Below are 25,749 nucleotides of genomic sequence, written 5' to 3'. Positions count from 1 at the left end.
GCGCTCTCCCCCCCCTCGTTCAAGTACCTCCGGACACGCTCGATTTTCGCTTTGCCGCGCTCGGTGCGCGGCCTTATTTCTCGTTAAATGAAGCTCTCCCGATTCCTCTCGTTATCCTCGATGCTCGACGTCGAGCTCGCTCCGCATATCTGCATCTCTATTTCCGCCAATCGATGCTCGACGTCCCACTGCTGCTGATTCAATTTGACGCTCATTGTCGCGTTCTCCGTTTCCAAACAAACCAGACGCTCCCGCAAACGCTTTATCTCCGCCAGCAGCGCCTCGTGGCTGCCCAACAACGGCGTCGCGCCCTCCGATACCAGTTGAGTCATGCTGTTGCACGTCATTCCTGCGAATTTATTACGATTCCTCTATATTTTTCCATCCACATTTTTTCCTACGCTCCTTTTTCTCCTCTACATTTTTTATATTTTTATCAAACTTCTCTCTCCAACTAAAAAGCTTTTCTCACCTATTTTCAGGGGCCTTTTCAGTCAACATATATTTTCTAAACGTCCAACGTTACGACCTTCGTCGCTTCGGCGAACAGAAAAATTCGGTATTTACAGCAAATCAGTAACGTCGCGAGTTCTTCGAGTATTTCGGAAATAAATGAATCCTTTGCAGTACTATCGAATGTGTTTTCGTTAACCCTTGCTAGTCACAGACCTCACAAATTTCTGACGTAATACTCACACGGGGTCCAAAGTACCCCACTCACTTTGGGGGACGAGAAATAATTGAAAAACTGTCAAAAAAAATGAAATAAAAATACTGCAATGTATTTTGAACCTTTGAGAAACTACCATAACGATTTTATTCTATTCGTGTTATTTTTTATATTTAAAAAAAATGTCAAACAAAAGAATGCCGGAAAAATGACTTTTTTCGCAAAAATTGATGTGGAAATCGTAATTTTCAATTAAAAAAAAATAATCAACTCGTTCTATAAACCTGAGAAATCACGCTTTCAGGTAGTATCAGTTAAATTTGGCACACCGGGGTCCATCGGACCCCGGATCTTCGCACGGTCTCACCTGATCGACTACCAAAGCTAAACTAATGGGCCCTTTCGAATAATAACAACGAACTATCGGCCGAGGGCGTCACAAGTCCCTTTTTCTCGATATTTCTATTTGGTATCGTCAGTCGAAAAGCGGCTGGGGTCCGATAATCCCCGTGCGACTATTAAGCTTTAAATATAACACCAGCGAGAAGAATTCTGCCCGAAAAACCCGAGTCCGAGAACCCCGAATGAGTTCAGCACCGAAACTTTTGCAGATTTTCATCAAAACGATAAACTCCCCTCGACAATCGCTAATAAAACACAAATGATTAATTCGAAAATAACGAAAAATGAACTTTTTCATGGTCCAATACGGTTCTTCGTCGATTGGGTTTTCGTGAGAATGTTTTCTGGCAAATTCAGCAAATCTCATATTCCTCGGCGACTCGCCTATCGTTAAATCTCGTTGTACGCTTCGGTATAGCTTTAATTACGATAAAACGTAGACTGGATCTGTCGCGGAGATTGGGTAGGACACAAATTTCACCTGGGGAGCCATTAATACTTCATGAGGGTGCCCTCGAGCACACACGTTTTCCTCTACAAGATTAAGGAGGGTGTTCTCCTCGATAACGGGAACTCTCGTTCGAATCGATACGGGCCGGCGTGACTTAACGGGCGGGCGAGTCGTTAAAAACGTCGTTGACAGCCGTGTTTTTTTTTACGAGTGTTTACAAATGAATATAAACACCCTGATATTGTGAGTGATAAACAATTTTTTCTTTGCTCCTCGTGTTCGCGGGGGGCGGGATAATAAATAATTTATTGGCATTAAAATGGTGCGAGCGAGAGGTTCGCTCGTGAAATACAGAGCGGGGAAGAGCAGTAGTTTTTTTCGGCGCACGAGGTTGGGGGACTAAGCATTTTTCAAAGGCATGAAAATATGGGGGGGATCGAGTGAGTGGGAAAAGGAAGAAAATCGTTCGTCATTCGGTGAATTAGCATTTTTTTCCATTCTTGTGATTTGAATATTTTCGCAGATATGACGGAGCGAGATTCGGAAGGGCGAATCGAGGTTGCGTCGAATAACAAAGTCTCCGTTCTTCACGGGCGCGCGAGGAGGGGGGGAAATAAAAATGCGACGCGAGCCAAGACGCGATGACGTAGCTCGATCGCGCTTGAACGAAATCGGGAACGATCGCAACGTGAAAATAAGGACGGCGGAAGCGAAGGCTCTTATTGTCACTCCTGTCATAGTCTTTTCCATGTTTTCTCATTTCCGGATATACTTCGATCGAAATAAAAACGTGCTCGCTGCTAAAAGCGTGGTTGTAGAAAATACTTGGAATACTTGAGCGGCTTGTGTCCTTCGGAACGTGACCAAAAAGGGCGAAAATCGTGAATTTCTTGCTTGTAATTATTTCATTTCCAGAGGCCCGGGCCAAATACGATTCTTATGTAATTCCATTAAATTCCCACCCGCTTGCCAAGAGTCCACAGCCGTAACGGGGAATCGCTAGTTGAGGAGATCGAAAAAACTGCCTCAAAGTTCGACACCTTTTCGCTAAGCTCGAGCCAGATTTTGCAGTGAATTTTCACGTGGGGTTCGATATGTCGAATTGTAGAACGGTCGATATTTCGAAATTTTTTAACTTGCGATATCAGTTTGGAGAAAAATAAGTAATTCGAAATTTTTATTCCCGATCGACTGTTCAGCAGATTGCGTGTTTAATCAAAAATTCCTTCTTTGAATTCATATTTACCCGAAAATATATGCTTCAATAGTTTTCATTTCGAATGCAATTTTAACAGACCATCCGAACGTCAAAAGTTCATATTTTCGAATTCAAAATGGAGAGTAATTGTTTTACAGACAAATCGGAATATAGAGTAGCAAAAAATCGAAAGTGAATTTTTCGAGCCTACAAAACTTAGATATGCAGAACAGCTCGAAAAGGCGAAAGTCAAAATGGCGATGTTTAAGGTAATTCTATCGCTTCAGTCTAGTCATATCACTGCTGATAGTTGAGACTTATAGTAATTAATATTATTGACATACGGAAAAAAATTATTTCTTATAAGTAAAATTTTCCATATGTAATCCTTTAAACGAATGTTCGTACTGAATTATAAAAATTAAAAAAAAGATAGTCCAACGATTCGCGTAGTATCCCAGGTTTACGTTTGGCAACACCGGTTCTCTTCGTCTTTTTCTACTCGACCACTCGTGAGTGTTTAACCTATTTTCTGCTGATCTGTCAAATTGAGGTTAGGACTACACTCAGCTGATGCCTTACTGTCATGTCTCTTTATCATAGCGAGTCGTAGAAAATCCAATGCCGGAAGTTCAAATTAAACTTAATATTCCGTAAAAAATAGGCCGATAAGGGCAACTTTTTTTGGGAGTATTAGATTACTACAAGTGTTAAGTATACGAATTGCAGTTTTTTTCCAGAATTTTATGGATTTCTAGGCAAATATACCCTTTTGTAGCAACCGGACGTTAGGTTTTGTATGCTGTTTTGAAATTCCATCGCGAAAACCACCAATTTTAATAATTAATTTCTCTGAAATTAGGTCGATAACCGACCCTGAAATTTTACACAGCCCTTTATTAAAGGTTCAAGTTCAGCATAAAAATTTGTTTTTTAAATCTTATAAACTAAGCCTGGCGATAGAATTACCTTAAAATTGGAGGTCACCGGTCTGAGTAAGTGAGTGAGTGAGACGCGTATATTTCTTTATTTTGATCGATCGACTTTCCAACGTTTCGCTATTTTGACTGTTCGACTGTTTGCTGTTTCAGTATTTCAACCTCAGTAATATTTCGTCTCTCGTTATTATATTTTCAAAATTGTGAATTTTCACAGTATCGCTGACCGTAGTAATTTATGAATGGAAAGAGTGATAGTCGAATTTTCGAAAAATCGATATTTTAGTCATCGTCCTATGGGCGATTGTTACTATTTTCGACGTAAACGTGCTTCGAACCTTGCAGTTTCTGCTTTATTTATTTTCGGCATTCAAAGCTCTAGTCGAATCTGTCTCTCCATATTATCATTCGAAGTTTATAAACTCGAGAGATTTTAGCTGTTCGAAATTAAATTCATTCCAACATTTGATCCCCACCGGAATTTTCACTTTTATTTCGGTTAAAAAATTTGCCTCCACTGTTGCAGCCCTCCGCCGTCGTTATTCTTGCTTTCTCGATTTTTTTCATCTGCTTCGACGACGTCTCAACTCGCCGGGTAAGAAAGAGCGTCAGAGACGAATGTTTGGTCGGCGATGAGTCAAGTCAGCCTATTAATCAATCGACTACAGCCTCTAATCGTCGACAGTACCTCCGCGCCGTGTCTTTTTCTCTCTTCCCCTCGCTTTCTTCCTTTTCTCATTTCTTTAGTGCGGATCAATAGCCTTAATTTGCCAATCAACTCTGCCTCTGCACCGCTCGAATTCGTTCCATTTTTATCTCTCTTGCCCTTTATTTTTTCTTGGTATTCGCGTTTGCTTCGTAGCCCTGAATCAAGAGCTCTTAACCACGAACAATTAAGCGCTCAGGAGACGAAAGTGTTGATTGCTCTGCATTAATTCGATCGGGGGCGAGGTTTCCCAACGGCTGTCAGCGCTTCACCGCGTCGTTATCGATTGCGGTTTCATTTTTCGCTTTTTTTTTCCCTCACGGAGTCTCGATTTTTTATCATTTTTCGACGAGATCGTCAACGTTTGCGCGGTTATTTCGTTGGATTAACAAATTTCGAAAGCGTCGAGTGCCATTCGACTGAAAAATCCGTCGGTAAGAGAGCTAACGAAGAATGACACGGCGGAGTTGATAAAAAACGTCGCTCGCTATATCTCAGTAATTTAATAATATTGTAATAAATAAGTATTGTCAGGAAAACAAAATGTTCACATGCTTTTATGAAATTGCGATAAAAAATTTATGCTGACAAGCATCGGACGATTTTTTTCTGCCAATTATGCTTAATTGACCGATAACTTGTTGTTAGGCTGACGTTGGAAAATGGAATGGGAATAAAACGGAGGTTCATGAGCGGCTTGATTTTCTACAGTAAATATAACGGATACGTACGTGTTTGAATAAAAAAGGCTTGAAAAACTGTGTTGAACGCGTGTTCGGTTTTCTCCCATTATCGCGAGATTCAATGTCGGATCTCGTATCACGGTTTACGAGTTCGGTGCAGAGGCTCGGTCATTATCCGCGAGCGCAGTTCCGTTCTCGCGTGTCTCGTGCGCATATTTTCCTTTTTTATTCGTTCGTTTTCCATGCAACGCCGCGGCGTGCTGATAAAAATGACGAATAGTTCGTTTATCCGGGGAGCGAGCACTTTTTTTGTTATCGTTTCGTCGAATTTTTATCGGAACATTCCCTCGCGCGCACGTATTCGTCGGTACGTGGACGATGTTCCGCGGCGCCCTCCCGCTGAACCCGAAATTAACCGCGCCCCTGACTACCGAATAATTTGCCTAGCGACCGAAATTATTCCAAGACTGTCAAGCGTTTGCCAGTTCCGTGAGCTACGATGAATCATTCAAAAAAATCGATCACCCTGGGTCGAGGAATGTCGACCGAAACGCAGGAACAATTTTCGTCAGTGTCAGTTATCCTGTGAAAAAGCAGCGTCGCCTTTCAAAATCATCTCTGCCATGAAAAAATCAAGACACCAGAAAAAGCACTCCTCTACGCTCGGCTTCAGTCGTTTTGCAAACAAACTTACCACGAATTCAAAACAAACGAATTTCCGTGAACCCGTGAACAAAAAAGTAACAAAACTGTAGAAAGATAGAACACAACAAAACGAATATACAAATATAAATGTAAAGAAACCGTTCGTAAAGTCCGATCAATTCGTACCTAACCTCCAATTTCCTCGGCACATTCGAGCGGCGAACGGTCTTCTGACAGTTAGTTCGAGTCGAGCCTCGGAAGAGAGCGCAACGGTCTCTCGCGATTGCCATCACCGTACACGATTCAGTGTCCAAATAAATCTAGCTAATGTAACGACTATTTTGTTTTTCTTTGTTCAAATAAAATAATTATTCCATAGTATAATGTGCTCCTACGAAAGGTAGACAACGACGTAGACCAGAGTGTCGAAAATCGAGGGTTAAGAGAACACGAAATCATGCAGCGTTGAACACTTCCCTCCAGATAAATCATCTCGGTAAGTTAATAATTCATACACTGAGGAACATCGATCAAAAATAATACACGAGTACAAAAGTACCATAATAAATGGCATAAAAAATGAGGCAAAAAAAAAAAAGAGAGAGGGGGATTGCTTTTAGGGCAGTGCGCTGTCTCCAAAGACTGTTTTTTTGTTTGTGAGGGATGATAGATAACACAACGGATAAAGGTAGCTCAGCATCGGTCATGGATTTCAAGAGACATACATAAAAGACGAGCAGAATAGGTGGGGGGGAGAGGGTAGTGGTCCGAGTAGCAGGGGTTTTATGGTGGCGTCGAGTCTAAGCTTACCAGAGTGAGTGGATTGGCGACCAGTGGAGGGTTGCGTTGCTGCCGATTGTGCAGCTCTCGCAGTCGGATCCTCGCTGCTTTGACCGCTGCTCGTTGCGCTCATCGGACTGTCGACGCTCCTTCCCGTATTGTTGTTTACGCCGATAGCCGTGTTATTAATATCCGCTGTTTGCTGATTATGCAAACCGGCGTGAGCACGCGGTCCGACCGGACTTGGACTGGGCGAGAACAACGAATGACCCGTCGAATATGCGTGTCCCCCGGCCCGTAAATCGATCGGCGATATCCACATATCTTCCAGGGGTACTCGACCTCGCGACTCCACCAGACCCGGTGTGCTTTGACAGCGCCCCATCGCCGCTGCGAATTCAATTCCCAATTTTTCGGTTTTTCTCCACAATCTTCTCCCGCGCCTTCTCATCATTTACAACAACTTTTCGTCCTCCCGCTCACCAAACGACCGTTTTTTCTCGTTTCTTTTCTTCCCGCTATTCGCGCTCTTTCTCTCGGAATACTACGTTCGAACCCCGCGACCACTCACCTGCAAACGAATCTCGAACGTGCCAGGATTTGGTTCAATGGGAAATACTTTTTTTTATGTGCAATCGGCCTCTTTTTTTTTTTTTTTTTCTTTCTCTGAGCCAAGCTCCTTCGAGGCTACATTTTTCCAAACACTTCAAATCCAGATCGACAATATTCGACCGAGTCGAGAGAAAAACTGTTGGAAATTGTGCTCTACTGAACTTTGGAATTCGAAGTACGAAATTGAGGTTAGGTTCGGAACTGACGTTCGGACTCTGAGCTTGTTTTTGTATTTATAATCTTTATTCTCGTCAGTAGAAAATCGAGGAAGCCGTCCTTGTTGGTGCTATTCTATCCAAGTCTATCCAATAGAAAGCATTAATATTTTCGCAAACATTTATTTCACTGGTCAGGTGAGTTTTTCGCTTCCAACGGTTTCCCATCGGGACTCAATGCCGCGACAAACGTTCGATTTTCGAAGACTCGGCGCAGCCGATATCGAAATAAAAAAGGGCAAAGTTTGAACAGTCGATCGCAAAAGCCAGCGTGGCGAGACCCCTTGACAATTTGACGTTGTCACGCTTTAGCCTCGACATGATTGAATTAACGCGGGTGTGGGTGCAAGAAAATACCGCAGCGAAGAAACACGAGAGCTGGGGAGGAAAAAATTCAACAACGAGGCCGAAGTTCGCGAATGCTGAAAAACGCTCGATGAGGAAATTCAATCAACGATTCTATGTGTCCACTCGAGCGAAAGTGCGATCGTGTTATGTGTGTCCGGGCGAGGATGAAATAAAGTTTCGATTTCATGCTTTTACTCCTGCGTCGGGGCGATACACGCGTTCGTGGGCGTCACCGTCAACGACCTAAACGTTTTACGGAAGGTTGTACACGCTCGTGCGTTCGTCGCGGGACGAATTCACAGACTTTTTTTACTGTAAGCAAAGCAAGACAGTCTCATCGTAAAATGTCATTTCGAGTCTTCCAAATCAAACGAAATTCTTGTTCAACGCGTTCTTTTTGTTTCCAACGTTCACTCTCCGAACATTTATCGAAATCAGAAACACCGACAAAAAGAAACCAGAGTTCATTATTTCTACGTGCTCTGAATGCTTCCACTATTTCAGAAGACAAAAAAAAAGTTTTTTTACAAACAAAACAAATCATTTATCCAACTCGAATTTACTGTGTTTACGAATTCGAAGAAAATAATAAAAGCATTCGTCTCACGAGTCGTCCGGCTGCTGGAAACCGCAGAAGCCCAACTCGTCCTCGCTTCCACGTACTTTGCTTCTTTCCACAAAAAACAAACTATTTTCACGATGCAAAAGCTCATGCCCACCAATTCGAAGCGATGCGAGTCAAAAATTTCCCCAAAACCGTCCAAAATTTGACCAAACTATCGAGAAAAAAAACTAATCCAAATTCGTGTTTCTGTACGTTGAATATTTTTTTATTCCGACAAAAAAAAAAGAAGAAAAACGATTTTCCACAGCAAATTAAGTGTTTTGAGCATGCACGAAATCTTCTACACGAATCTCCGAGCAGGGATCGTGAAATTTATCATTTCTTAACAGTAAACGTTTAGGAACATCACCACAACAGAGAGTCCGTAGGCGCAAAGCATCGTGCGTATTGGTTCGTACGGCTGGCGCTTCTGTTTACGTTATTTGCGTGCGTCTATGCGAGACAGTGTGTGTACCGTGCGGAGTTATAGTTGTTTTATGTATAAAATTGAAGAGCGTGGCGATCGGAGTGGAAATATAATATGCGTTGAGCGTAGCTATAGCTCTGACGAGAAACGTACGTAATATTATGTGCTATTATATCGTCGCTATATGTCCGCCAGTATTATTTACTTATGCATATACGTGTGTGCTACGGTGCTGTTGGATTCAGGATATTAAGCCCGAAATGAAAGCCTCACTTGAGTGATCACTGTGACTCGCGTTCGATTATATATCGATCTTTCGGACGTTTCGAATATCAATACTTCGTTCTGTGTCAACGTTTTTACCAATGGACCAGAAACTATTATTTCCCGGATCCTTCAGTTTATTTTTCGTTTGCGATTACGCGTTGTCGTAAAAAATCAATGAAATATTGAGCGCGTGGATAAAAGTTGGGGAGCACGAAAAAAGGAGAAAGTTTTTCACTGTTTTGTGTGTTTTATAATTTTTTAAAATCGCATTTGCTGAGGAAATTAACACCCTTTTTGGAAAACCGTTTTAAGGAAGTTGAGGCATCAGAATGAAAATGATGTCTTGTAAAGTGAAGTGTAAAAAAAATCGGTTTCATTTTCAGACAGTTTAGGAGCGTCGTCGCTGAGAAAAATCAATAACAATTTGGCTCGAATAACATTTAACCTTGTCAAGACACATTCGGCGATATCTCCGTTAAAAATTATGCTAAAAATATGAAATATTTCGGGCAACACGAGCAAGGCTTGCTGAATAATGTCAATTTGTTTTCAGATTTATTAGAAGATTTGCTGAGATTATATTAAGGATATATTGCACAGGCGATACAATATTGCCATGCTAAACCATGCTAAAAACATAAAAAAATTCAAAATGATCAGAATTTTATAAAATTTGGTGAACATATTCTTTAGTGCAAAATTTGACAATACAAATTTTTTAAGATTTTTCTTCTGTACAGTTATCGAGTAATTGATCACTAAAGCTCACGTGTATAACCATAGCGTTTCCATATATATAGGTATACATTCCGGGCATGAGAAATCTGCTTTAATACATAATTACTCGATAACTAAGTAGAAGAAAATTTTGAAAAAATTTGAGTTTTTGCACTTGATGTTGAAAAACATTATCACCAAATTTGATCAATTTCTTAATATTTTGACTTCTGTACCGAAACTCCTTAATGATAATCTGTTTCATGTGCAGTTTTTTGAGACTCGGATCGTCACCGTTCGTCTTTTCGACTGAGCTTTCACCAGTTTATCGTCTTTTTTTTCCCAACTTTTGTTCGAAGTGTATGCAACATTGTCGAACAGTAAACTGGCCTAACTTTTGAAAGGTGGAGGTCACAACTTTTGGGTAAAAAAAATGACTGTACAGCCTCGACTTCCTTAAATTAATCCTGAGATCGCGGTGAATCGGTGGAATTTTTATTTCACTTTTACAAGACCGAATAGTGTCGGAAAAGCTAGTATTTTTTATTTATGATTTTGCCGTTTCGGTTTGTGACGTCACTCAGCTGGTAAACAATGCGACTGCGAAAGAGCGAGTGACAAGATTTGTGAAAATAATGAGTTATGACGTACATCACTGACGTCTCGTGCTTTAATGGAATAATACGAGTGTAAAAACGCCACAGAAGTGGTGGATTCGTCGCCACCGTCGACGTATTTGTCGCCGCGGTTGATTTGAACTTTCTGCTTTCACAAAAGCGCCTTCCATGGAGCGATTTTAATTTAAAAAATGATAAAAGTCCACAAACGTGACAATAACTTGTAAAATTTAAAAATATCACAGATCTCGCGATCAAAATCTGGATTGTTTACTGTCGGAGTGACGTCGCGTTCGAATCCAACATGGCGGATGGCGTTTTGGACACTCGAAAAACAGATGAAAAAATATGATCTTTTAAGTTGAGTTATAAAACTGACATTGCATCGTTATGAATAAATATCGACCTCGAAAATATGCATTTTTACATTTTTTCTTAGATCGTCAATTGAAGTCAGGCCCAGGGGGATGCGCGGGGATCGATTTAGGAGTGAAATTTACTTTCGATCGAATACATTGCGATCGTAATGTCGAGAATTTCGTGTGAGAAAACCGAGCCACGATTTTTCGGGCGGAGGAACGAGGCCTCGATATTTTCACGTTTGTTTTCTCCCGTCGAATGAAATCCCATTCCATCAATCACGCGGTTTGATCTCGGTAGAGCTTTTTTTATTCTCATTGTGAGCGAGTATTTTATCTCCTGTTTCGAGGGGTTTCTCCCCGCTCGTTGAGATTGTTAAATTCGTACGAGGAAATGGCGCGGCTCTTTGCTCGTCGGTTATCACGATAAAGATTTTGTTTCGTGTGTGTGCGCGCGCGCTCTTGTCAGAGGGTGACGAAAAAGGCACGACAGAAAAGTTGTACGACAGCATGTCAAAGGTCAAGAGATTTAATAAAGGGACACCCGAGATCTGGGAGGGTGCGGAGCTCGGCCGAGAGGCACTTTCCGTCCAGCGACTCCTCGGACGAAAAGTTTGACACAAAATCCTTTTCCAATTTATACATATGTGCGCGTGCCCGAGTGCTCAACGCCTGTGCAGGGATTTTCGCACAACAGAAATGTAAACGAGCTCGAACTCCTCAGCCGAAAGCTTGGCACAGGAAAATGCTGAAGGGATCGATGGGCGAAAGCCAATTAGAGTAAAACGAAGCTTGCAACAGGGTATTTTACACCGTGTAAAAAAATATATAAAAATTCATGATTATGATAGATTTCGTAAAAAGTAAACGAGAAACGTCAATATTTATTCATAAAAATGCAACGTAAATTTTATAATTCAATTTTAAAAATCGTCTTTTTTCAACTGTTTTTCAAATGTCGAAAACGCCATCCGCCATATTGGATTCCAACGTGACGTCACTCCGATACTAAACAATCTAGATCCTTATTGTGCGCTCTGTGTTATTTTGAAATTTTACAAGTTATTAAAATTCATTTTATTAAAATCGCATTGTGGAAAACGGTTTTGTGAAAATGATGCTGAAGTTTCCAACGTTGGAGTCCAACGAAATGATCTAAAAAATTGTTCAATAATTCCAGCAATTCTCCAATTTATTTCCTGCCGAAATTATATTTCGTAGTTTTTCAATCTACACAATTACGATTCGTGAAATAAAAAACTGATGGATGTATCATTTTGTTTTCATTAATTTCGTTGGACTCCAACGTTGGAAACTTCAGCGTCGTTTTGTGAAAGCAGATAGTACAAATCTACCAATGATAAATATGTTGACGGTGGCGATAAATCCACAATATTTGTGGCATTTTTACACTTGTATTATTGCATTCAGGCACGAGACACCAACGATATATACCACTATAACTCATTATTTTTACAAATCTTATTACTCGGTCTTTCGCAATTGTATTGTTTACTATCGGAGTGACGTCACAAACCGAAAAAACATGGCGGTTAGCGTTTCCGGGCGAAAATTGAAAATCATAAATAAAAAATAGTATTCAAGACAGTTTTCGGTCTTATAAAATTGAAATAAAAATTCTACTGGTTTATTACGATCACAGGATTATTTTAAAACAGTTTTCAAAAAAGTGTGTAATACCCTATTATCGAGTTATGATTATTTATCACACTTGGACGATTAAATAATCAACGATGACATTTTGCCTTGAGTCTAAGTGGACTCGAACCGAGTAAGAAATGCTCGAATAACTTTCAACACAATCATTTGACTTTTTGAATAATTTTGGGACCGTCAGTGGAGTTGGGATCGCGACAGAATTCAAACGAGTGTTTCGTCCTTTGTTCCAAACCAAACGGACTCCGTTACGAGCGTAATTAGGTCTGAAGAAAATGTTGCTATTGCAGGCCGAGATAAAGGAATCGTCGGGGGTAATTAAGTGTAAATTCATTAGAGTTTACAAACTCAGGCTATTGAAGCCAATTGACCGTGCACTTTGGTTTCACCTAAAGTGATTCTTAATTATTCTATGTACACCTACAAATTATTCCAATAATTTTGAGTCACCGGGGACAAAACAGGCGCCTTCGCACTCGCACGAAAGAGCGAAGGGGCCAAGGCGAAGCTGTGGGCGAGGATGTGCGGCAAGAATTTAATTTAAGCTTCAAACTTCAACTATTCACAGTCGGAGAAAAGTTTTCACGAGCGATGTAGATTCGCGGGGATGCGCTCCGGCCCAAAGGCCAAGTTGAACGAAAAGAAAGGAAGAAGAATTGAAAAAAATGATTGTGCCGAACGAGCCGGACAACGGGAGCGGACCGAGAGAGACTCGAGTTTTCGAGAATATTTTTATGCAGAAAAATACAAACAGAAAAGTACTTTTCCTTGTTCGATATAACAGAGGCTTAAAGAACATTCTCGACGATCATTTGGACTGTGAAAAATTGACGAAATGGCACATTGGAAACCCCATTTAAATCGAATCGATTTTCCGAACTCGTGCAAAAACTTTATTTGGACATTCTCTTAACGATTACAGAAATTTCCTTCGTAACTGTTTGTCAATGCTCGTGAATTTCACGCACGAAGGTCGAAAAGCCACAGAAACGGATCAGAGACCGTGCCAAGCTGGGAAGTCAGGTTTTATTAAGGTGGTTCCTCCGCGAGACAGTTAAATTAGGAAATTATTTAAATTTGGCATACGTATTGTTTAACATATGAACAACAGCTCTATAAAATTTTAACAAGTTTCACCATCCCGAACCCGAGATATATGAAATTGAAGTTGACTCAATTAACACGTAACATATGGACCATGCATAAGCAAACGGCACATTATTAATTCTACCGCTAGTACTAAAATTAGGAAGTTTATAAAAAACGAGGAGGAGCTAGAGCAGGATATCACAGATATTGTGAAAAAAAATCAAGGTGATTGACCATCTAGTTTCACAGATATAGCCTCGAGAAGTACGAAGGTTTAGGCTGCATACGATATATTTTGCAAGCGAACAAGCGAATGTCGTCTGTATAGACAACCTTTTCTGTGTGTTGAAGCGTAACCTGGATAGTTCCGTCAAAAAATTTACTCACGATGTCGGATTAAAAATACTTTTAGAATAAATTTTACGAAAGCAAATGATATTTGTACTATATCTGCTGGCACCGAGTACGTATATAGGCTCTTTACAAAGTTATTGATTACGATCCGAACGAATTATTAAGCCTTTTAATATGCAGACAGTACATAACTTTTGGTTGGGGCTGTCGCAGAGGATCAACCTTAATTTTTTTAAAACGAGAAAAGTCGTTCCGTTTCTGCACTTGTGTGCAGTCATTGAATAGAATTTATGAATTTTCCATTGAATTTTCGGGGAGTTTTTGTTTGATAAATTTCTATAGTGAACTCTGAAAGTGATTTTGGCTTCTCGTTATGTTTTTTTCGTCCAAGATTTTATTCACCAAGCTCCGTTGATTGTTTAATAACGTACAATGAAACGTCGAAAATTTGTTTTTCCGCATCCTATCAGGCGTTGATGGTCGCAGTGGAATTTGGAATTCGGCTGTAAATTGATTCTGCGAGGAGTTATTCGTTACAGTCGATATGAGAAGTCGAATTACGTCTGGTGGCTTTTCCTCGTATTTCCACCGCGATTATAGAGGCGGTCGGACTTGCGGGGGCTTCCTCAGGGAAAATGCTGCTAATTAATTTGGCCGAGTAACGTTAGAAGCGCGGTGAGAGACTCGAATAAAGTTTTCCGAGTGCGGTACACGACGTCGAGTGTAATCAGTACGTACTGGATCCTGTTCTGTTCATGACAATACCTCTCGAGTACCGTTATATAATTGCGTACAACGGCGCAACGTTGCTCTTAACTTTTCAACATGCTAAGATGTGCCTACATGAATTTTCGGAAGTGCGAATGTTCTCTGCAAATTACATCTTCACGGCAACTCGACGCGTAATTCTACAACATTCTAATTGTCATCCAAAGTTGAAAGATCATTAACATAAAAGCCGCATTAATTTAACATGGTTTTTCATGAAATTTGTGCTGAGAATAGTCGAAATTATTTTTTGCTGCTTCTCCGACGTGTGAACGTTTCTATTTTGTTGAGTTGTTGGCAAACTAAGTCGTTCGGGTAAACGAAGTTACGAAAAACTATTGTAGGCGGGCTCGGGGCAAAACTTCGAAGGTTGCGGAAGCTTTTTTTTATTTTTCTATAACAGAGAAAATGGGATTCTTTCAAAATTTTCAGAAGGATCGTTTCAAAAAGGGAAGAGGAAGGAAGAAAAAGGAGAAATTTTGAGGAAATTCGATCACTTTAAATTTTTTTCGTCTGCTTTAAAGCAAAATGGCAAGGCACGTACGTTGGATTGAATAGCAGCGATGAAAAATTTTCCAAATTTCTGCAAGATCCTTTACTGCACCGAAAAAAAATGTTGTACTTCGAAAATTTCAAAAAAATACATGACGTTTCTCAGTGTCAAGGATTACAGTAAGAATGAACGACAAAGTTTCTTAAACTTCTCAAAAGTTTGTACTCGTGGTGAAAATGATTGGTTGATTTGAAATTTCGCGTAGCGTGACGAGTTGAAACCGGAGAAGATGATAAAAGCATTCGCTAATCAGATTTTCACGATCAAGACTCGTGGAAACGATTTTTTTCGAGTGTTTTTGACTCCACTTCAGCGAGTTTTCATTTCAGAGATAAATGTTTCCTCCAAAAGTTGTAGCTGATCAAGACTTCGATATTTTTTGTTCTCTACAATATTTTTCTAAAAGCATCCTGTCCTGAGGAAAACGAGGATTCTAGATGTCCAATGATTCCGTACACGCTCATTCTGAGACGCTGCAAACTCGCTTCCCAAGTTGTTCAAAAGCCACGTTACTATTTCCATACAAATTTAAGTGGGATCAAAGCTCTATTCGTTTCGGAAGTACATCGGCGACCTTCCTACGCGAGCTCAATTATTCAAGGCACCAATTTTCTTACTGCTCTCTCAACATCACAAGGATACGCATTTCCAAAGACAGAAAAATACCGAACCATGGGCATGCTAATTGGGACTAACAGCTCATGGTCTGCGATTTCAAAGCTGTATCTTTAACGTCCCGAAACAGTAAAGAAATCGATGATATTCTTCAGCTTGAAAGATTCTAAAATCATCGATATTTTTCAGGTGCTGCCCCATCACACAGAAATCTTCGTCGAATCTTCAAGCATTTCCTGATCCGAGTCATTCGAAATGTACGTCATCTGAGGATGGTCCCCGAGTCACGAGTTTCCGATCCCAGCGAGAAGAAGTTGAAAGATGAGAAACTGAAGCGAGGAGCGGTCGTTGAATGGAAGAAGAAGAAGAGCGACACTCCAGCAGTTATTTCGAATTGCCACACAGTTTCTGTTTACAATTTAAGCTGGGATCCTCGTCGTGGAATAACGGGGCTGTTGTATATACGTCCATGTGATTCTATGTATCTTCCATTCCTATACATGTATGCTGACTGAAGTATTCAGAAATAGCTGGACCACAGGCTCCAGGCAAACTGCTTCAAAGGATCGTTAATGTCGGCCATTACCCTGACCCCAGCTTTGCCCTCCCTTCTCTCTTTCACGAGCTCTGGCTCCCCCTTTTCGTCTGTGAAGCAGGCAAACCGAAGGACTTGCACTATTAACCCGAGACGGTGCGTAATACTGCTACTGCGCTTTTTAACCACTCCACGTCTACAGATTAATATACATAGGTACAAATCCCTTTCTCCATTGCGACGACTCTCCAATTCAGCCCAATTTGGTATTCCTGGTATCAAGTACTCCTGACGCCAAGCCTGTGACGCAGCGCTCGTTTATTTCAGTCTTTTGAAATCGATCATTGTTCTACAATGATTCTGGCTGTTTCACTTCCTTCGATGGCTTTTTTCCAATTGGAATTCAAAGCTCTCGTTAACCTCGAGAATCAAACGGTTCTCGCTCTCGCGAAAATGTCGATATTGTTTTCTCGTTATCTCTCAATTAAGGGGGGCCCTGCTCCGGAGAGTCGAAAAAATCGATTGTTTTCGGGAATGTTTAGAATAGACGGAAATAATTCACCGTAGCGAACTTTTCGGTGTAGTTTCAAGGATATTTCAAGTTAAAAAAGCTTTTGTTTTATCTGAGAAATACTAATTTGTACGTGGTTTGAGGGCAAGTTTGATTGTCGAAGTTTTTCAGCCGCCTACAATAGGGGGATCGTAATTATTGTCTGCAGCAAAAATTGCAATTTTTTTTTCATTTTCATATATTTTCCTTCCATATGAATCTATAAAAACCCCAAAAAATTGTGAAATTCTATATGTTTAGCGAGTTTGAAAAAAAAACGCCTCTAAAGAAGAAGAATATCACTTCAAGGTGCTGTAAATATAAAATTTCGCTAAAAACATTCCCGAAAACAATCGATTTTTTTGACTTTCTAAAGCAGGACCTCCCCTTAACCCCAGCAGTGATAATCATTCGTTTTTAAATGAAAATATAAAAGAAATATAATAAATGAAATATGTTCGAAAATTAAAGAGGCAATAAATAATGATGAAATTGTAGAAAATTTAGAAAAATCGTTAGGCCAAGCCAGAGGAGAGGAATTAAAAAGGAAACTGAAGCAGCGACTTGAGGACGAACCAAAGATGGAGCTATGCATATACGTCAGACAGTTCGAATCGATGACACAAAAAGTAGAAAGGGAGAATAGAAAGAGGACTCTTGAAGATGATCAAAGCTAAGCGGTAAAATAAAGCAATGTTAAAAATTAGATATAAAAGTTCAAAAAGCCTTCAAGGAAAAAATACTACTATAAGAAATAAAATGAAAAAAAAACTTGAATTTAATTTTAATTAAAATACAAATGATAGAAGATCTAAAAATAAAATAACATGAAAATTTCATAAGTTAATTTCATAAGAAACTGGCAAAATAGATCGATCATGAATTTCTGGTTGTGAATTAGTTCGGTGACTGAATTATCATTTTTTCGATGAATTTACATTATTTTTGTTTCCCGTTAAGAAAACGCGAACGACTATTCCACGTTTCGTTTCTTTTCGTTGGCTATAGAGCATCGCAATCGAGCGGGGGGACGTACGAATCGAATGTATTTCATCAGTAAACTTGGTATAATTGGCAAGTAGGTTTTGGGCAGGGGACAATGCATATTTTGATCGTTATATAAATCGAACGAGCGCGTTCCTCGTTCGTCGTTGATCGTTTACGAGCGAGGGGTGCAGAACGCGCGCGAGAGAGAGAGAGAGAGAGAGAGAGAGAGAGAGAGAGAGAGAGAGAGAGAGAGAGAGAGAGAGAGAGAGAGAGGACGGAGGAAAATGCGACAACGCCGGGAATGGCAATTACTGATTGACTAGTTCGCGAATATGGTCCGAGTTTAATGGCACGGGATGGTTCGACGGTGCAGAACGACCGATCGAGAGCCTCGATCGGATATCATACTTCGACATTATACAACTACCAACTCGGATTAAATCAAGCCCGCCGGGGCCTTCCTCGAATTATTACCACAAACTCCGAGTCCTCCTCGCGCGCACTGCATATACGAAATTACGTACTTTACTCCTGTTCATATCGCACCATAAACTCACTCGAACGACGTCACCAGTAATGTCCAATGTCTCTCACCTCGTGCCTAACAATTATTGTCATAACATTGTTAGACCGACTTTCTTCTTTTTTTCTCCGTCATCTAACATATAACCGCAACATAACTGCTTGTAACTCGGTTCAGCAGAATACTTTAGTATATCGGTTGCCATGTGCAGAGTATAAGTTCAAGAAAAACAATTGATTGGATAATAATCGAAATGTGATTGGATTGAAAAAATCTGAAGTATTTCATTGATAGAATTATGTGGTTACGTTAAGCAAATCGGTTTTATTAGATCAACTATTACGTGTTCAAGTTTAACTAAATTTGATCAGTTTTAGCACATTTTCGTTGATCGTATTTAGTGAGTTTAATTTAACAATCTTTTTTCCAGTGTATAAGTTGAAAAAAAAATTGATTGGATAATAATCGAAATGTGATTGGATTGAAAAAATATGAAGTATTTCATTGATAGAATTATGTGGTTACGTTAAGCAAATCGGTTTTATTAGATCAACTATTACGTGTTCAAGTTTGACAACTAAATTTGATCAGTTTTAACACATTTTCGTTGATCGTATTTGGTGAATGAAATTTACGGGTGGGGTTCAATACGTCGAATAACTGAATTGTAGAACGGTCGATATTTCGAAATTCTTAAAGCTGTAATATCAGTTTGGAGAAAAATAAGTAATTCGAAATTTTTATTCCCGATCGACTGTTCAGCAGATTGCGCGTTTAATCAAAAATTCCTTCTTTGAATTCGTATATTTACCCGAAAATATATATTTCAATAGCTTTCATTTCGAATGCAATTTTAACAGACCATCCGAACGTCAAAAGTTCATATTTTCGAATTCAAAATGGAGAGTAATTGTTTTACAGACAAATCAGAATATAGAGTAGCAAAAAATCGAAAGTGAATTTTTCGAGCCTACAAAACTTAGATATGCAGAACAGCTCGAAAAGGCGAAAGTCAAAATGGCGATGTTTAAAATTGGAGATCACCGGTCTGAGTAAGTGAGTGAGTGAGACGCGTATATTTCTTTATTTTGATCGATCGACTTTCTAACGTTTCGCTATTTTGACTGTTCGACTTTTTGCTGTTTCAGTATTTCAACCTCAGTAATATTTCGTCTGACGTTATTATATTTTCAAAATTGTGAATTTTCACAGTATCGCTGACCGTAATAATTTATGAATGGAAAGAGTGATAGTCGAATTTTCGAAAAATCGATATTTTAGTCATCGTCCTATGGGCGATTGTTACTATTTTCGATGTAAACGTGCTTCGAACCTTGCAGTTTCTGCTTTATTTATTTTCGGCATTCAAAGCTCTAGTCGAATCTGTCTCTCCATATTATCATTCGAAGTTTATAAACTCTAGATTTTAACTGTTCGAAATTTAAGTCATTTCAACATTTGATCCCCACCCAAATTTACCAATTCTTTTATTCAGTGTACCAAAAAGCATTTTTCGAAATGTTTTCCAAAAAATATGTCACAGAACATGTCACCCGAAAGGATTTTTGTTGAATCTATCAAAATTGTTTTTCCAGCGAGAGAACAAATCACGATATCGAAAGTTGTTATCCTCCTGATTCATTGATAACAAACACCGATCGATGTTTTCGTTAGTGAGAAATTTCGACTTGCACGAAGTTATTCGAGCATCGCACGTTAAAGTTTCTACCGCGCATTTGGGAACAATACGTTTTGGATCGATTGCGATCGATCACAAAAGTATTTTTTTAAAGGAACGCGGGCACAGGATCACTGATTTGGGAGTTTGAGAGAATTCGACCGATTTTCAATGGTTATTAAAACAAATAAAAAAACGTATCGTACCGGGACAGGGTCGATGGCACTTTTTGAAGTGGTTTTGTCTCTTGGGAAAATGAGGATCCCGGCAGCGAAAAAGTGAAACCCTGACAAAATTCGTTTCAAATCGATCTTCGTTGAGCTTCGACAGAGAAACGACTCGAAAAATGCCGATTGATATAAAAAAATGTGACAGAAAACTTTGTTTCTGTCGGCCTGGTACGATACGTTTTTTCTTGACCCTTTTTTCGGGTTAGATAGGCTGGTCTCACCTTTTTCCAGTGGCGCTCTCTTGTACTTCTCGAGTCTCTTGACGGCAATGGCCTCGAGGCGAACTCTCGCTGCTGGATACTCCTTGAGCACGTCCCACATGTCCTTCTTGCTGAGCACGAAGAGGTCAGAGTAGCCGACCGATCTTACGCTCGCTGTTCGTCGGTTACCTGCGTCGATGTAGCCATTTATTGGTTATCGGAGTGCATCAAGCTCAATTTCACATCCGTGTCTTACTTATAACATGGTATTTAGTCAGATCGTTTTAAATTAACCCCCAGAGTTTGGTATTTCGATTGTAACGTCAAGGACACAATGAACAGTCAGGCTTCGCGATTTTGAGAGCTCGTTCAATGAAATATACGAATGATGGGGAACCGTGTACCGATAAAATGAGCGTACGACGATAAACTTATTGGATGAGAGGCCAAAAAACATGTTGCAAATAATAATGATGGGAAACGGTGTCACGCGTTACCGATTTTTCAATATATTAAAAATTTTTTTTTTTCGTCATCAATTTCGTACGAGAAAATAGCGAAAATATGCGAAAATTCTTTCTCATTTCTCGATGATCGTTTGGAATTTCGTTTTTTAATTATTGTAGTTCGGCTGTTCGTCGATAAAGTACGGTGAAGGTCCACTTTTTTTGCGGTAAATGATAGTTTAAGGTTCCCTGATAACGATAAGCACGGTTCCGGGGCCTCTTACGGGGCAAAATTTTGAATTATTTCATTTACAATTTTGAGTTTTTAACACTGTACCTTGTGGGGGGGTTCACAATAATATTAATTAGGAAAAAATTGTGCGGTGTTGGAGCTTCGGAAAAAGTTTATATCGTGAATAAAATTTATCACAGATTCCGTTTCTTTTAAAAAAACATTACCTCACGGGGCTTTTAAGAAAGAAAACATGAAAAAACTTTGGTTTTTGACGTGCCTCATCAAATTTATTTTTCAGACTGATTCACGTGCTTTTATTCGTCTACTAGCTTCGCTTTTTTTGACGAAACGACCATTCATTTTTCTCGGTAGCATGACACCGATATAAGCTTTCTTTCGCACAATAAAAATGTTCCCTCGGTTATGTGTATTTAAAGTGTCACCGATACCGACTCAATCATTAACTAGTCAAGTTGAAGTTAAATTTTACTTTTATGATATTTTTGAAGCATTTTATTACATTCTTGCGATAAAAATATTCTCAATGCAAGTGTTTATTAAATTTACTAATAAATTAGACTTGAATTTAATCAGCATAAAGTATTCGTGAATTTGACTAAGTCACAGAACGGCCGAACTACTTTAAATTCGAAATAATCGCCTTCCCAAATACGATCTAACCGCGTTTTTCTATTGATTTGCATTTATAATCGACAAGAATTTATTGTTCGCGAAGGAGCCTCGGTGAATCGAATGAAAAAATGATTGGTTTCGCGTCTCGTTCGATTATTGTGGGCAGCTCGTGATTAATAACGCACCGTAAAAGCGCAAGGAATGAGAATAGCTGCCTACGTTAATTTTTGCTCGATATATTGGCGCGCGCGTGGGATAGAAATCGCGAAGGAATAACGAAGAGTGGGCGAATATACTTCGCAGGGAGGAGGCTCGGGCTTTCTCATTTTCTCGCGTCACGTTCCGGAAACGAGCTCGCGATATTCCAATAGCGATAATTATCGATTATAGCCTATATCCCGAACGGTGAGTTTAAAGCGACTGGTGCACGGACCTATTCAACACCCGAGCGTGTATTAAGGCTGTACGTGCCGTAATGAGCTTCGCGCTAAATCCTTGCTGTATCCGATCGAATATAGATGGTGTTGAACAACGAATTAAAAAAAAAAATAGAAAAAAAAACGTCTACACCTTTCAATTCAAGCCCAGGCCAAATCGAAACGGTTTATCAACCTTAAGAAATCGAACGTGCGTTTCCGTGAGCTGTTCCTTCGATTTCATTAATTTCATTATTTTCCACCCAAATTGTCTATCGAGAAGGAAAACCGTTCGGTTCTTTAGTCTTCGTGGCCATTTCCATGAATTTTTGACTACGAGATTCAAGCCACTGGGTAAGATTTTTTCACACCCTGTATAGACGTCGAAAACACAGCGAGAATTTATTGCATTTATCGGAATATTAAGGTCACCTTTAAGCGATTTAATCTCTCAAACAACCGGAATTTGTTAATACCGAATAGAGTTTTAAGTACGAAAGAATGACCCCGCTCGGGTATGTTCCATTATCTTTTGATATTTTTATAAGTTACTTTCAAATTCTACCACACGATGCATATATAAATCGAGCTCGAATCTATAGAATGTTAAATACGGAAAAATGTATATTGCAGAGAATATATTACGGAGCAAAATAGTATCAGAATCAACGCATGACCGAAAAAGTAACGTATCGATTGATACTTAAGAATATTGAATGGTAAATAATAACGAAAAATCAAGGGAACAAAAAATCGTGGACTGACGTCAAAATATAAATAGAATAAGCAGTCTACGTGAATATTGGGGCGGTCGTTGTTAAGGGTCAAAATTAATTCGACCTTTTCCGCCCCCTAAATCGGCTCGAAATACGTAAAAAGTAACGCTGTAATTTTTTCAGATTTATAAAAAATGTTTAACCCTTGACCGGGTGGGGGGGGGGGGGGGGGGTTGAAGTTTTCCATTTAAAATACATGGGGTTTTGCTGCGTTTGCAGTAACTATTTTACTCTGGGCCTAAATACGTTTGTATAATTTTGAAAATTTTCAGAAATTAGTCCTCGTAACGCCTCGTAAAGATTGAAATACTCTAAAGCTGAGAAAAAGCGTTACAAATTTTTGGCTATTTTCTACGTGATCCTTCGAATACCGAGAACTGTCGAAAGATTACTTAACAACTAGAGAAATTACGTTTGTAACGCTTTTTCCCAGCTTTAAGCAACGAATTAGATTACTTCAACCGTAAATGTGAAATTTTAAAATATATTTTAAATAAATAAATTTCTGAAAATTCTCAAGATTTTACAAACATATTTAGGCCCACAATAAAATAGTGACTGCAAACGCAGGAAGGAATTTTTGTGTTTTAAATTGAAAACTTCAACCCCCCTGGTCAAGGGTTAAACATATTTTTTTAAATCTGAAAAAATGACAGCGTCACTTTTTACGTATTTCGAAGCGATTTGGGGGCGGAAAGGGAAAAATCAATTTTGACCCCAAATAAAGACCGCCCTAGTGAATATGAGGAGCTCGCACGAATCAGTCAAGTCTCTCGTATACAGGAGGATAAAACACAAAAGATCAATGGCAATGTCCTAATACGTATGTGATGACTTATCGATCATTAATATTTATGACAATGCAGAGGCAATTATGATAAAATATATAATGAATAAAAACGATAGCACGCATCCACACAGCAATCAAGATAATAATTCAGTCTTATATTATTGTAGAATAAATTTAATGCTGATTAAGAGATTTTTCCTAAATATATTTATAACGTAGCAATTATCTAAGTTAAGAAAATATATTGCAACCTTTTATATTTCATATTAAAATACTTTGCAGTGCAATTCATTGAAAGTACGATCGAAATTTGAACGTGTTTTATCAAACAATGGGGAGCATTCGCTTCGACATTTTATTCTCATTCGAACGAAATACTTTGAAATAATTGTCATTTTTTTTTTATGAATCGTTTTTTTTTACGTTCCTGACGCAAATGCTCTCCACAACCGTATGTGTTTCAAGAGATTCAGCGTGTTATTTGCAGCATTGTTAAATTCATTATAGAAGGCAATAAAATAGTTTTTAGTAGTACAGAATAAAAGATTATTCTTGAAAATACGTTTTAGTTGAAAAAAAGTGACGGATAAAATTCATCGATAGAGAATCAGTCTAAATGAGGTTGAAAAGTATTGGCAGACTCTACGCTGTGACTATGAATACTAAGCTACAGCAGCAGGAAGAAAGAATTTTTGGAAGTGTGAAAGAAATGTGTGTTGCGTCTTTTGTTTTGTTCTGGGTGAGGGTGGAAATCGATTCATCCTTGTCGAGAGTATAATGAAAAAAGGTCAATCACCTTGTCAAAATTAATGACCAAGCGTCGTTTTTCTGCTCCTTTATTGTTATTTTCTCGCAGAGTTTTCTAATATTTTTTTTGTCCTACAGAAGGAGTTTCCTGGGCCATGGATGAATCGACTTTTCGCGTGAGCATCGAGGTTGAGTCCTTGGCAAATCGGTCAAGAGTTTCACGAACGTGAGAGTGAAATATGCGAGAGGGAAGGAAAGACGTTACCGAATCAGGAGTAGAGTCGACTCTTCGAAAATTATGCAATCACGAAAGAAGCGCTCCTCTTATCGAAGCTTAATCGACGATTCCTCAAAAAATAATAATCCTCAAGGAAATGGGAACGAACTGACAGCAGCTTGAAAAACTCATATTGAATGAAGCAACGTTTACGTTCAGACGTCCGAGGCTGCTGCAAAAATGTTCATTATTCAAATGAAAGCACTGCGAGCTCTCAACAACGATGAGCATCTTGATGGAAATTTATCTCGAATAAATATTAAATCAGATGAGAGAATGTGCTCGGAAAATATACATCGAATGCGGGAGCGACGTCCCAACGTGTGTTCTCGCGAAACGTCGATTCGCGTTATCGTACGAACAAACTGACGTCTCGATTTCCCTCGAACATTCGATACTGACATACACGCTTCTCCAAGTATTGACCACGTCAATACAACGGAGTCGCGAATATACGTCTGAGTATATCGAGCAGCAATATCGGATTCGAATGATCGTATTTCGTTGGAATTCCCTTTAAAACTTCGTTTTCACATGCCCCTTTTTTCAATTTCCCGAAAGCTCGTTCCTATTTTCATTATCAACGTGAAACCGTAGTTTTATATTCACAATTATTGAATTTTCTCGGTGTTATTCTTTTTCGATCATGCGGGTTTTACGTTCATTGATGACTTCGCGAATAGTAGAAATACTGGAAAATTTGAGAGCGCACACAGAAACGCAATCCGAGTTTGAGATTTCGCTCGTTAGCATTAACAGGATTTTCCATATACAAAAATGACCAGAAAATGAATAATGAAACATCGCTGCGCGTTGGAAAATCTTCGTAATAATGCGAGCACGATTTTTTAACAGGGCTTCAAGCTTTTGTACCGTTCATTGCGCAAGCTTCGAAGAGTCTTCGTATCGATTCTACAATGTATTATAGCTTCAATAGACGAAAATATTCGAATCGAAAGATTGCAGTAAAGTCATCAGGTTTTGAGATAAATACGACGAAAGAAGGAACGTGTACGTGGTTGCTATTTAGT

The 25,749-nt window shown here is 39.2% G+C and overlaps 1 protein-coding gene and 2 long non-coding RNA genes across 8 annotated transcripts in view; 2 read left to right on the top strand and 1 right to left on the bottom strand.

Annotated features, from left to right (window-relative positions):
• Positions 1-83: 83 nt before the first annotated feature.
• The window catches only part of LOC122411279 (cyclic nucleotide-gated cation channel alpha-3), a 177,779-nt gene continuing 152,113 nt past the window's right edge, over positions 84-25,749 (bottom strand). For 4 of the 5 annotated variants that reach the window (XM_043419989.1, XM_043419992.1, XM_043419991.1 and 1 more), the window contains 3 exons: positions 20,420-20,587; positions 6,504-6,863; positions 84-349 (listed from right to left, as the gene is read on the bottom strand). In XM_043419989.1, coding sequence (XP_043275924.1) covers positions 84-349; positions 6,504-6,863; positions 20,420-20,587 — 794 coding nt within the window. The remainder of the gene's footprint in view (positions 350-6,503; positions 6,864-20,419; positions 20,588-25,749) is intronic. The other variant, XM_043419993.1, reaches the window with a different exon arrangement.
• Positions 5,947-16,010, top strand: LOC122411286 (uncharacterized). Of its 2 annotated transcripts, none has more exons than XR_006261136.1 (3): positions 5,947-6,022; positions 6,098-6,189; positions 15,885-16,010. It is a non-coding gene; the product is annotated as an uncharacterized lncRNA (long non-coding RNA). The 2 variants fall into 2 exon arrangements; XR_006261137.1 differs by having other exon boundaries at positions 5,954-6,022; positions 6,094-6,189.
• On the top strand, positions 17,037-25,676 carry LOC122411287 (uncharacterized). The gene is made up of 2 exons (XR_006261138.1): positions 17,037-17,460; positions 24,580-25,676. It is a non-coding gene; the product is annotated as an uncharacterized lncRNA (long non-coding RNA).

Source organism: Venturia canescens, chromosome 5 (assembly GCF_019457755.1).
Source record: "Venturia canescens isolate UGA chromosome 5, ASM1945775v1, whole genome shotgun sequence".
In the NCBI taxonomy this organism is placed as follows: domain Eukaryota; kingdom Metazoa; phylum Arthropoda; class Insecta; order Hymenoptera; family Ichneumonidae; genus Venturia; species Venturia canescens.
This window is presented reverse-complemented; position numbering and strand designations above follow the sequence as displayed.